Source organism: Xyrauchen texanus, chromosome 5 (assembly GCF_025860055.1).
Source record: "Xyrauchen texanus isolate HMW12.3.18 chromosome 5, RBS_HiC_50CHRs, whole genome shotgun sequence".
Classification (NCBI taxonomy): domain Eukaryota; kingdom Metazoa; phylum Chordata; class Actinopteri; order Cypriniformes; family Catostomidae; genus Xyrauchen; species Xyrauchen texanus.
The window spans coordinates 3,924,714-3,938,592 of NC_068280.1; the positions used below are offsets into that span (position 1 = coordinate 3,924,714).

The window sequence follows — 13,879 nt, forward strand, 5'->3', positions numbered from 1 at the left end:
TTTTGGGGTCCTGAATACTGTAGCAGGATCCTCCGGATATTGCCCATTTAGAAAGTTTTCTTTGATGACAGTAAGATGACACAAGCTGTAAGATGACCTTTGAAGTGACTCTTACATGTTCTGGAACACAACAACACCCCTTTTGATTCCTTAGGATCTGCGCATGCCCTAAGGAGGTATCAGGGAAGGCGACAGGAAATACTGATTTGTTATGAAACACTTTCCAACCCAGACTCTGTCACAGTTATGTATAATCTGTGTTGTTCTGCATTCAAATTCAAACCAGCAGTTCCACTGCCACACCTCTCTTCTCTCTCTTCACCCGTCCTATCTTATTCCTCTCTCTCTGTCTATTCCGAGTGGCTGTATGAGTCAGCAAAACACTGCCTTCATACTGGAGCCTCATGGCCAGTGGAAGTGATAAAAGATGATTCAGGGTTGATCACTGCAGAAGAAAGACAGCTATCAGTGAGGAACAGCTGAAGGTAAATGAATCGGTTACTTTTTATGGAGGCGTTCTACACTGGGAATGTGGGAGGCCCCTGCATGTCTCTCTGTGTGTTGGTCAAGATTTGCCTACATTGAACCAAACATCCCCACAACACTCAAAAAATATAAATACATAAATAAAAAAGGATTGCGGCTGTTTGGTCAATTTATTAAAGTGAACTAAACTTGATTTCATTGTGTTCTACCCATTTAAATGGGTAAAATGGAAGTTTACTTAATTAAGTTGGGACTACATTAATAGTCTTTGGTGTTGTGTTAATGTAGCATTGATGAAAATGGGCAGGGGATTGTATATTTTCCAGCATGCTTTGCATGGGACTTGATAGGGAGGATGCATGTTAAAATGAAGTGTTAAGACGAATGTAAAGGGGGATACTTGTTAGTGTTCAATGTTTTGTTATGTTGGAGTTTTGGGGGTTACTATAATGTTGAAGAGTGGACCTTGTGCTAATGATGAGGACAGGTACATGTCACACATGCAATTGATTGCTTGCTTCATTATGCAATTGCTATGCTAACATTAGCGTAGTTGTATTGCTTCCAACCAGCATGTATTTAGCATGCTAACATTCACTTTCACTAGTTAGTCCATAAAGAACTAAAAGAGATGTTACATTGACACGTCAAATTTCGTTGGGTTACCTAGTTCAATTGAGAACTTTCTACATAAAGTGTTGGGAAAACTAATTTCAAACATGTGCAACCACTGTTCATGATTGAAACAAGTTCAGTGAAAGAGCTTTTTTTACTAAAGGACAGTAAAACCTACATTTTTGGGGACCAGCCAATGGAAAAACGTCTTTATAAACATACTAATTTATGACTTAATGAAAATGTACAAAGGTTTGTGTTAGGGTTATGGGATAGAAAATATCGTTAGCTCAGGATATAAACAAATAAATCAATGGAATGTCCCACTTTTATGGAAAAACAAACATGTGCGTAATGCTATAAGGATACATTTGTCCCCGAAAGGTGAGCAAAATCCGACAAAACCTACCTTTGAGGAGATTTTAGGATGTCCCCAATCTTAAAATTGGTACATAAATAAAGTAAATAACATGTAGTAACCTAAAAATGTAAAAGATTTTCTTAGGGGTAGGGTGAGGCTTATAGGGTTATAGGGGTAGTCTGTAGTGTACGGTATGTCCTCAGTTAGATAGCTAAACGTGTGTTTGTAGATGAACAGTTGATGGATAACCTGCATATGGAGATTTTTTAATCAACTTCAAGATTTACTGTAGGTTGTATATTAGGGTATAAGTATTATTGTCTAAACTTAATCATATCAACATATTTTTCGAGGTAATTGTTTTTTCATGAATATCGTTCATTTTGAGTCATGAATATCAAGACGTTTTCTTAGGCTCACTCCATTTGACCTAAATACAATTTTCTTTTGTGAATCAAACCGTTCAAGAAGTTAATAAATATGGTTTGACATGAGTGTAAAAATCTTTCAGTTCATGCCGGAATGAGGATGTCCAACACCATTAACCCTCTCAGATTCAGTATGGAGCGCATCGCCAGCATCATTTTTTAAACTTCTCGGGTAAATTATGATGGATACAGTAAAATACTTGCAACTGGATGAATTTTCAGAGAAAAATATTTGACTTTAATGCTGTAAGATATTACCTATTTGCAAGCTATACACCAGTATGCAGTGTTTTTCTATTCTTTCCTGTTGTACGCACCTGCCCGCAGTGTATTTTTTTATAGGTTTAACAGCATTAGCATTGACCATACTTTATCAACCGAACGCGATCTACAGATGCCTATAATAAATTATGAAACCTAAATTATAGAGCTCATATCAAATAAAAAAAAAAAAACATTTCCAACCAGTCACGTTAGAGGGCGTTCATTAATAAAATAAATAAAATAAAATGCAAACTGCATATTTCCATGAACCTTTCATCAAATTTAAAGCAAGTCTGCTGGAAAAATTATACTTTGAAAAACTAAATGCAAGCAGCAAAGACATTTTTTTTTTTTTTTTACTAATTTATATTTGTATTTATGGTTAATTTCACTCATTTAATAAATAGTAAAAAACAAATCATAATTTTATTTAATTTCACTTCTATCAAAACGTAGTCATTGCAGGTTGTCTGAAAGAACACAACAAGTTTGGATGACTTACATGCGGTTTAAATGTAGTTGGGAGCAGGTCTAAATTTTGTTCATACAAACAAATGGTTTGAAATTACGAAAACTTTCATGAATTTATGGCAGAATGGCTTTACAAGCGATTTACACAAAAATGTGTTCTGCTCATGTTTCATGAATAAGGCCCAATATCTACAGACGGTTACACCTTTTAGACATATTCAACTTCCTACCTCAGAAAAAATATCAAAATAACCATAATAAGCAAGTTCATCATAGTGACTTGCATTTAATGTATTTTTTAATAAACTAATATTACTTTACATTAGGTGTCTTTTACTACTATGCACTTAAACATTTGATCCAAAGTACCTATTATGTACAACACATGTGTTGATGCATTGAAATTCCATTTAAAGTACCTGAATTAAATTACATCTGTATTACAATTTGAACATTACCCCTAACCCGAAACATAACCAAACACTAACCTTAACCCTAAATATAAGCAAACCACAAGCCTTACAACTAACCCTAAGCAAAATCCAACCCTAACCCTACCCAACTCTTACCCATAGCCTAAACATAACCATACCCCAACTTTGAACCCTATACCTAAACTTATCCATACCCCAGCCCTTACCCCTAAACCTATCCATACCTCAACCCTTAACCCTAACCGTAAACATAACCATTCCCCAACTCTTACCCCTAACCCTAAACCTATTCACACCCCAAACCTTACCCCTAACCCTAAACATAACCATTCCCCAACTCTTACCCCTAACCCTAAACCTATTCACACCCCAAACCTTACCCCTAACCCTAAACATAACCATTCCCCAACTCTTACCCCTAACCCTAAACATAACCATTCCCCAACTCTTACCCCTAACCCTAAACCTATCCATTCCCCAACCCTTACCCCTAACCCTAAACCTATTCACACCCCAAACCTTACCCCTAACCCTAAACATAACCATTCCCCAACTCTTACCCCTAACCCTAAACATAACCATTCCCAACTCTTACCCTAACCTAAACCTATTCACACCCCAAACCTTACCCCTAACCCTAAACATAACCATTCCCCAACTCTTACCCCTAACCCTAAACATAACCATTCCCCAACTCTTACCCCTAACCCTAAACATAACCATTCCCCAACTCTTACCCCTAACCCTAAACCTATTCACACCCCAAACCTTACCCCTAACCCTAAACATAACCATTCCCCAACTCTTACCCCTAACCCTAAACATAACCATTCCCCAACTCTTACCCCTAACCCTAAACCTATCCATTCCCCAACCCTTACCCCTAACCCTAAACCTATTCACACCCCAAACCTTACCCCTAACCCTAAACATAACTATACCCCAACCCCTAACCCTAAACCTATCCATTCCCCAACCCTTACTCCTAACCCTAAACCTATCCATACCCCAACCCCTAACCGTAAACATAACCATAACTCAACCCTTACTCCTAACCCTAAACCTATCCATACCCCAACCCTTACTCCTAACCCTAAACATAACTATACCCCAACTCTTACCCCTAAACCTATCCATACCCCAACCCTTACTCCTAACCCTAAACATAACTATACCCCAACTCTTACCCCTAAACCTATCCATACCCCAACCCTTACTCCTAACCCTAAACATAACTATACCCCAACCCCAACCCCAACCCCTAACCCTAAACCTATCCATACCCCAACCCCTAACCCTAAACATATCCATACCCCAACCCTTACTCCTAACCCTAAACATAACTATACCCCAACCCTTACCCCTAACCCTAAACATAACTATACCCCAACCCTTACCCCTAACCCTAAACATAACTATACTCCAACCCTTACCCCTAACCCTAAACATAACTATACTCCAACCCTTACCCCTAACCCTAAACATAACTATACCCTTACCCCTAACCCTAAACATAACTATACCCCAACCCTTACCCCTAACCCTAAACATAACTATACTCCAACCCTTACCCCTAACCCTAAACATAACTATACTCCAACCCTTACCCCTAACCCTAAACATAACTATACCCTTACCCCTAACCCTAAACATAACTATACTCCAACCCTTACCCCTAACCCTAAACATAAACATTCCCCAACCCTTACCCCTAACCCTAAACATAACCCTAACCCCTAACCAACCCATACCTCAACCTCAGTATCAGCAAATGTGAATCTTGTGAGAATTTTGCAAAACAAGATGTAGTAACACAATACAAATATTGTGTTGTATGTATTTGAATGTTATTATATAGTACTTGCACCCTTAATCGATCCAGACAAAAAAAATAAATAAATAGCATCACATCATTGACACCATTTGGGAAAAAGTAGGAACTTTAGTTCTTGCGTGTGTCCTTTGAGAGCTGCAGAAGAAAATAATATTTGTCTTACATGAATATTTGACATGCAAAATTTCCATGATTTAATTTTATTCATCATCAAGTTTTCAGGTTAACATAAATGTGGGAAAGTGTATATTTTAGGTCCTGTAACTAGTCACCAAGTTTTTCATCATTTTTAGTTACTTTGTCTTAGTTTATTTTAAATAGTCGTGTGGTGTGACAAATAAAAGTATTAATAGTAAATCTAGGCCTATTCTATGGTTAATTTAAATTAATATGAGGTCAAAAAACTGCATGCATCATTTTAAAGAAATGAGCTAAATGCTATTTCAGTTCAGCATATCACACTGCAGGAAGTCAGTTAACTGACTGTTAACTGGCCAGCTGCAGCTTGTGCAGCACTCCTGCCCCTGCAGCTAGATTCAGGAGGTATGTCCTGTCACAGTTCTCTGAAGCCTTGTGCAACTTTAAGGTAAAACAGGATTAGCATGAAAGCAGCTCCAAGAAGTTGTTACTGCTGTCTTAAAAATAAAGGTAGGAGGTTTTCCTTTTCTTTTGCAGTCTCAAGCTTTTTGAAGTATCTCTCTGTTTGATTCTAAAGGATTGATTGATTTCAGACAAGCAGGAAAGTTTAGCATGTTTCTAACATGCTGCTCTTTAGATATATTGTTAATAGGTTATTAATAATACCAGATAGTTTGTCTATTTTCAAATAAGATGTAGAAGTGTTCCACTTAAACTGCAAAGCACTTATAGAATATCATTCATTTTGTTGCATATTGCAACATTTCATTATGTTAGGAACTATGCTTCCATTGGCACTTAAAATAATGTTTACTTTGGTAAATAATGCATATTATGAATATAGTCGCGGCTAAAGGGCCTTGTAAGGTGCAATGCGCTGCTCTCATACCTTATTTCTTTTGGAAAATATTTGCTATTATTATTATAAAGCTATTATTTAATTCATACCACTGCTGTTTAAAACACCTGTGCAAAATAGTGAATGAATGACTTTGAGACATAACAAGTCATGCATTGTATGACCCAGAGAGACCTTTCCCATTTGACCCCCTTTGTGGGTATTAATGATAGTTTTGTCATCTATCAACCTTTTCAGCTTCGGCAGTTTTACAATTCAATAAACATATAACAGTAGAAAATGTTTTGAGTTGCAATTAAATTAGAGCTTTTTAATAATCTCAGCAAGAGGACAAAATATGTAATAGTAATGCACTTACAATGAAAATCTATAGGGGGCATTGCACCGTCATGAATGTTAAAAAAACAATGTTTTGAACGTTTAGCCACAATTTAGAATTATAGTTGCCAAAATGAGACTATTCTCCTGTAGCCAGGAATTGCAGCTGAGGCCTGTTTCTCTTTCAGGCAGGGGTGTGGCAGTCCTTTTAAACATGTATGTGTGTGTGTTGGGGGAGGGGGTTGGGGGGAGGGTGTATCCCACGTCCCCTGTGGCTGTTACGCCCTTGTTTTAAGGCTTAAATAAGATATTGAGGACAATAACATTAGAACTGTTGGTTTAATTTAGATTCGCAATCACTCATTTTAAAAGACTTTTGAACGCCAATGTATATGCACATAATAACAACATATATGATTCACCTTATGTGCCTGCCAGTGATATTCTGGGTTCAATACAAGTTAATCTTAATCGACAGCATTAACAAACATTTATTTTGACTTGTTCTTCTTTTCTTTTTTTTCTTTTTTTAAAAAAAAGGCAAAAATGGAGGTCACAGTGAGGCACTTGCAATGGAAGTGAATGGGGCACATTTTAAAAGGTTTTAAAGGGATAGTTCACCCACTGTATTATGGATTACATTTATGCTGCATTTATGTGCTCTGTGGACCTTCAAAGTTCTGGTCACCATTCACCTACATTGTAAAAATCTTCATTTGTGTTCAGCAGAAGAAAGAAACACATCAAACACATCATGGATGGCATGAGAATGATTAGAGAATTTTGGGTGAACTGTCCCTTTAAGGCAGAAATATGAAGCTTGTATATTTTTAAAGCACTTACATTAATTCTTCTGTTAAACTGATGTATTGTTTGCGCTGTAAAGTTGTTTAAATCGAAGTTTTCGCAGAATTATAGGATTTACGTTGTTACGTCGTCATGGCAACGGAGTTGTCAAATTGACTATAAGTTTACACAGATAAGGTTAGTAAGTGATTTTATCACACTAAATCATATTAACACACATACTGTTTATGCCTCTTGGCTATACATTTAAAAAAGTAAGTATTTTAACGTTTACTGATTGGTCCCCATAGACTTCCATTGTAAGTGCCTCACTGTAACCCAGATTTATTTTTTGTATTTTTGTATTTTTTTAAAGAAAAGGAGGGACAAGTAAAAATTCACCATGTAAAAAAAACACCCTATATTTGTCATTACTTTTCTGTTGTAGATGGGATCTACTTTCTTGCCAACGGTGGGTCGTATGGCCGTGTGTGGCGGTACCCATGGAAATGAGATGTCGGGAGTGTACATAGTGAGAGAGATGGAGAGACAGCGGAGAGTGATGGGAGACGGTGTGTGGCCCATTCCTGTGACAACAGTTCTGTCAAACCCGCGGGCTGTGAAAGAGTGCAGAAGATACATTGACACGGATATGAACCGCTGCTTCAGCAGTGCCATACTGAGGTGCGGAGCTGCAGAATGGAGTAAATCTCAATATTCTCACAAAACTTGTTAAGAGTCACATTTCAGTCCAAATTACATTTTGCGTAAAAAAGAATGAAGCCTATTTTAACAGGTAAGCATTAAAGTTATTTATTGAACACAACCCATTAAACATTGACAGTGCTGTGGGAAAAGTAAGTGAACCCTTGGATATAATAGCTAGTTTGATCCTCTTTGGGCAGCAATAACCTCAACCGAGCGTTTCCGTTAGCTGCGGATTAGACCTGCACAAAGTTCAGAAGAAATTTTGGACCATTCTTGAAGAACTGCTTCAGCTCATATTCTTAGGATGTCTGGTGTCTGGTCATTCCACAGCATCTCTTTTGGGCTAAGTCTGGGGTCTGACTGGGACACTCCAAAAAGTGGATTTTCTTTTTTTGAAGCCATTCTGTAGTGGACTTACTTCGATGTTCAGGGTCATTGTCCTGTTGCATCACCCAGCTTCTACTGATCTTCAGCTGGCGCACATCAACCCTAACATTATCCTGTAGGATATCTTGATTAACTTGGGAATTCATTTTTGCAACCCTTACCAGCATCATGCAAAGCAACAGTTCTTGATCGTAGGTCTTCTGAGATCTCTATTTTAGCGAGGCATGGTCCGCGTCAGCAGATGCTTCTTGTGAATAGCGAACTCAACCCTGAATCCCGTTTCATTAATTGGATGCCAGGTTTGCCAACTCCTAAGTCTAGTTAGCTATGGTTGACATCATTAGCCTAGGGGTTCACATACTTTTTCCAACCAACACTGTGAATGTTTGAATGATGTTTTCAATATTTACAAGAACAATTTGTGCGTTATTAGTTAAAACAGACTGTGTTTGTTCATTATTCAAACTTAGATGAAGATCAAACCAGATTTGAAGACAAATTTATACATAAATGCAGGTAAATCCAAACGGTTCACATACTTTTTATCATTAATACCTTTTCTTACCTTTAATTTATCTCTAATTTTAATGATAATCAGTACTGAGGATACTTACAGAGAAACTATAAATTATGATGTTAATTTTAGTGTTATTTGGGGTTGAAATATGACCTGGGCTTTGCGATTTTCACCTATGCAGTACATTTCTAAATATAATGATTTCATTAAGTGCACTAAAATCATTGTTTTCTGAAGTTCTCCAATTACAGACAGCAGCCCGTATGAAGTGTGGCGAGCTCAGGACCTGAACGCTCTTCTGGGCCCGAAGGGGTCTGCGGGTGCCATAGACATGATCTGCGACCTCCATAACACCACTTCTAACATGGGACTGACTCTCATCCATTACACCACCAATGACTGGGTGAACATGCACATCTGCAAATACTTACAGGCAAGAATTTAAAAACATTGTGTTCTTCAACAAGCTCCATACTGTGTCCTTAGCTGTTGTTTGTGTGGATAGACAACCAACTAAAGTTCCTAAGAGTAGAACGTTTATTTGTGTGTGAATGTGTATTGATGTTGTGTTTTGTCGTGTGCACATTTAAGACAAAGATAACCCAAGTGCCTGTGCGAGTGGTAATATTGGAAGTTCCCATTAGTGATGCATATTCGTTGGAATCTGTGTCCAAGCATGGCTTTAGTAAGTGATTGTGCTCATTTCAGCCAATCTCATTTTTGTATGCTAAACCACAAATGCATGCTCTGATAGTGAGGATTATGACCTGTGTTTCCATAGCGATGGAGGTTGGGCCGCAGCCGCATGGTGTCATCAGGGCAGACATTTATAACTTAATGAAAGAGGGTGTGGATATGACAATAGACTGGATACAAAAATTCAACTCAGGTACTAAATGCGCCTTGCTTGTGTACTTGACATAATATCAAATGCAGTTGTAGATCTTTGTCATTATTTACTCACCCTCATATCGTTCCAAACCTCTATGCTGTTGTATGACTTCAGGAGGCTTGAAATATAGTGTACAAGCCGTATGGCTTTTTTGGAGCTTGACAGAAACTGTTGTTGTATGAATTGCTGTTTCTGCGTGCAGATTGTCCCAAAGACAGAATCTTCGAATATAATTACATTTTTTAACTGTATGTTGTTTTCAGGAACAGTATTTGATGGTGGGGAGGTTGAAGTCTTTATCTGGCACAAGAGTGTTGATTATCCCAGAGATCCTGACACTCAGGAGCTCAACGCTGTCATTCACCCTCAGCTGCAGGTGCAGATGTTTCTTCTGTGTAAAACTGTTACCGAGTGAGAAACAGCACTGAATGATGTAATGCACGAGTCAGCTGTCCGAATGCTTCTAAATGATCGGCAAACGAATCGATTGAGTACCAACACAAAACAGTGATTCATTCATGAATTGGACATCTCTAGTTCGTCTCTATATAACTCCCAAATCAAAAGATTTCACATTATGATAAAGTGAATTTGGTTAGAAATGCCAAAATAAATGATCCAGGAAATAGCACAATGCAAACAAATCTTAAAGGGACAGTTTACCCAAAAATGAGAATTCTCTCATCATTTAAACACCAGATGTGTAAGACTTACTTCTGTTGAACATAAAGATATCTAGAAGAATATCTCAGCTCTGTTGGTCCACACAATGCAAGTCAAGAGGGTCTAAAACTTTCAACCTCAATAAAGCATGTAAAAGCAGCATAAATGTAATCCATACGACTCCAGTGGTTTAATCCATGTCTTCAGAAGTGATATTATAGGTGTGGGTGAGAAAAAGATCAATATATAAGTCCTTTGTTACTATCAGTTCTCCTCCCTGCCCAGTAGGTGGCGACATGCATGAAGAAACAAAAGAAGAAGAGCTCTTAGGAGGGCTGTTTGAAAGTGGAGAATTATAGTAAAAATGACTTAAATATTGATCTGTTTCTCACCCACACCTATAATAGCACTTCTGAAGACATGGATTAAACCACTGGAGTCGTATGGATTACATTTATGCTGCATTTATGTGCTTTTTGAGCTTCAAAATGTTGGACCCGGTTGACTTGCATTGTATGGACCTACAGAGCTGAAATCCGGGATGGCATGAGGATGAGAAAATTACGAGATCATTTAAATTTTTGGGGTGAACTATCACTTTAATGGTCTTAAAATAGTTTCATTTTCTTCATGCAAAAAATAAAAACAAAATACTTTATTTTCTCTTGACTTTCACCCAAAAACGAAACATAACATTTTCATTAAGTTAAACTAAAAACTGTGCCTTGTTTTCTAGGACCGAGACTTCTGCCAGCTCAAGAAAGGTGATCCTTTGTTTTTGTCATTTTCTGGAGAAACTGTGAAGTACGAGGAAGAATCACTTTATCCTTTCTTTATCAACGAGTGTGCCTACTATGAAAAAGGAATCGCTTTCCACTTGGCAAAAAAGATTAAGCTGCCGATTCCAACAGTGCAAGTACAAAAAGACTGAAGGAAAATACATTTTCCTCTTATAAATTCATCATATTTCATGAATCAATGAATGAATCACAGCATATGAAGCCTTTAAGTGATTACGAACTATCAAAACACAGATGATTTTGATCTGATATAATCAAAGGGTGGAAAACATCTCAAAAGGTCTCTCAGGTACATGTTCTGCAAAACTAAACAACACAATGAATGACTCATATTCACAATACTCTGCTGCAAAAAGATGGGCAACATTGTTGTGCATGAAAAGATATTTATTGTGACCAGCAAAATGTTCATTTATAAGGAACTTGTATAAAAATGTCTATAAAAAGCAAAACCATTGGAAGTATTCTGCACACCATCTCATGATGATGTCACAGTGAGCTGTAGAGTGTGAGGTATCTTCATTGTATTGCTGATGCCATTTCTCCTGATTGCTTTAAGAAAACTGACCATCTCAAGGGCTGTAATTCTTAGGACAACAAAAAACAACCTCGCTTGAACAAAACTTGATTTCAAATATTACAATGCACAGAATAAACCATGTGGAACAAAAGGCCGTGTGCGACTTTTACTGTCCTTTATGATTGTTGCTTGTCGGATTGTAAAATGTAACCTCAAGGAGTTCATGGGTGAAGCCCAATACACGTCATACAAGTCAAAAACAGTCCATGCGAAACTTTGATATCCACTTGATACAAATTCAAAATAAAATGGGGATGCGCAAACCAAACCAAGACCTCTTTTTGCATTATTTATATACTCCAAGCACCATATTTGTCGACATTTTGCCTTACAAAAATTATTTAAAAAAAAAGGTGAGTGAGTGTCTTGTATCAGTTTGGGTGGTTGAAATACGTATCGTGGACAATCCAAAACTGAAGTACGACAATAAATCTTTGACAATTGGCAAATTTGGATGACAAAATAGTGGGAGAAATCATGGTAGAAATACGTATATAAACTGCAGATTTAAACGGCTACCTGAACCATAAAAAAAGTAAATAAAAACAGTATACTAAAAGTTACTAAACAAATGTAATATACATGATGAAATATACTGGCGGCTAAAAGTTTGGAATAATGTAGATTTTTGCTGTTTCGGAAGGAAACTGACATATTCAACTGATCACAAAGTATATTCAGGACATTACTGACGTTAAACAACACCATCACTATTTGAAAAAAGTCATTTTTATCAAATCTAGACAGCAGCATCAGTCCAACATCTTATCCTTGAGTAATCATGATACATTGGTCATTTGATATTAGAAAATCCCTTGCCAGTATATTAAACACAGTTGAAAGCTATTTGGTTCATTAAATGAAGCTGAACATTGTCTTTGTGTTTGTTTTTGAGTTGCAACAGTATGCAATAGACGGGCATGTCTCAATATTAGGTAAAAAATGGCAAAACATAAACAGCTTTCTTTAGAAACTCGTCAGTCAATCATTGTTTTGAGGAATGAAGTCTATACTATGCTTGAGATTTCATCCAAAGGTGTAACAACAGTCTTCAAAGATAAAGCACAACTGTCTCTAACAAGGACAGAAAGAGATGTGGAAGACCAGATGTGCAACTAAACAAGAGGATAAGTACATCAGAGTCTCTAGTTTGAGAAATAGACGCCTCACATGTCCTCCGCTGACAGCTTCATTGAATTCTACCCACTCAACACCAGTTTCATGTACAACAGTAAAGAGAAGACTCAGGAGGACTTATGGGAAGAATTGCAAACGAAAAAGACTACTTTTGAAACAGAAAAACAAAAAGAAAAGTTTGCACAAAAATCTGTACATTATTCCAAACCTTTGGCCACCAGTGTACATTCATAAAGTAAAAAAGCAAAAACAAAATGGGAAACGACACACCATAAACAAATGCAAAGCAAAATAACAAAAAATAAATAACCACAACAAATATTTCTGAAAACACACCAAGGTTCGAGTGGTTAATGCTCATAACGCCTGGCAACACCTTACTGCATTCTTGGGATTGCAAAACACTAATTCACAATTTACTAATTTCTTCATAAAAAGTAATGTTATTGTTGGGAAGCTACAACACAAGCTAATATCAAGCGAATAAACACAAGATGACTAACAAAATGTCACACCTGACATAAATATAAAGTGAGTGCTGGGTTAAAACAGTGGTTCTCAACTCATGACAAGAGGTCGACCGATAGGGGACTTTGCCGATATTTGCACAGTTAAATGGAGTATATTTTGACAGGCCCACGTTCACCTGTACGCAAACGCTGAGTGTTCGCGTCAAATTGGAAGTATACCCAGGGCTTAACTAAGGTGGTGGGAAAGGCCGATAACTGATTAATCGACCGACAATTTTTAAACCGATTTATAGAATGTCAAAAACTTTTCTTATTCTTTTAAATCTCAGATGCAGTTTTTTGTTCAACCATGATCCCAATAATGACCAGATAAAAAGATTTGGTGCATAACGAGGGACTTGTAAGTATAAACAAGCCTGAAGCACAACGGGAACTCTTATTTTGAAATGCAGAATAACTATAGGCATAGATTTTTTCCGATAACCTACACTTAAAAAAACAAAACAATTATCGGCACCATTTAATCGGTAAAACTGATTAATCGGTCTACCTCTAGCAATGACCCAAAAATGGGTTGATGGTCTGTACTGATAAGGTCGAAGACGGCAGGGAAAAACAATGCTTAAGTGCAAATAATAAAATGCAACAAACTGAATAGCAAAATAAATAGGCTTATAAACTTTTTCGCTAACGTCAAAGGCTTTGTGCAAATTCATCTGTCACTTGAATTT

General features: G+C 37.1%; 1 protein-coding gene across 3 annotated transcripts; it reads left to right on the forward strand.

Annotated features, from left to right (window-relative positions):
* The first annotated feature begins 302 nt into the window (after positions 1 to 302).
* On the forward strand, positions 303 to 11,092 carry LOC127644029 (N-acyl-aromatic-L-amino acid amidohydrolase (carboxylate-forming) B-like). Of its 3 annotated transcripts, none has more exons than XM_052127028.1 (7): positions 303 to 485; positions 7,443 to 7,678; positions 8,844 to 9,039; positions 9,198 to 9,291; positions 9,388 to 9,495; positions 9,762 to 9,874; positions 10,898 to 11,092. In XM_052127028.1, exons 2-7 carry the CDS (start codon positions 7,443 to 7,445, stop codon positions 11,090 to 11,092), a joined length of 942 nt encoding a protein of 313 aa, XP_051982988.1. In that variant the 5' UTR covers positions 303 to 485. The 3 variants fall into 3 exon arrangements, with proteins under 3 accessions (XP_051982988.1, XP_051982989.1, XP_051982990.1); XM_052127029.1 differs by lacking the exon at positions 303 to 485 and adding an exon at positions 5,480 to 5,541; XM_052127030.1 differs by lacking the exon at positions 303 to 485 and adding an exon at positions 8,560 to 8,605 and having other exon boundaries at positions 7,538 to 7,790.
* Positions 11,093 to 13,879: the final 2,787 nt, after the last annotated feature.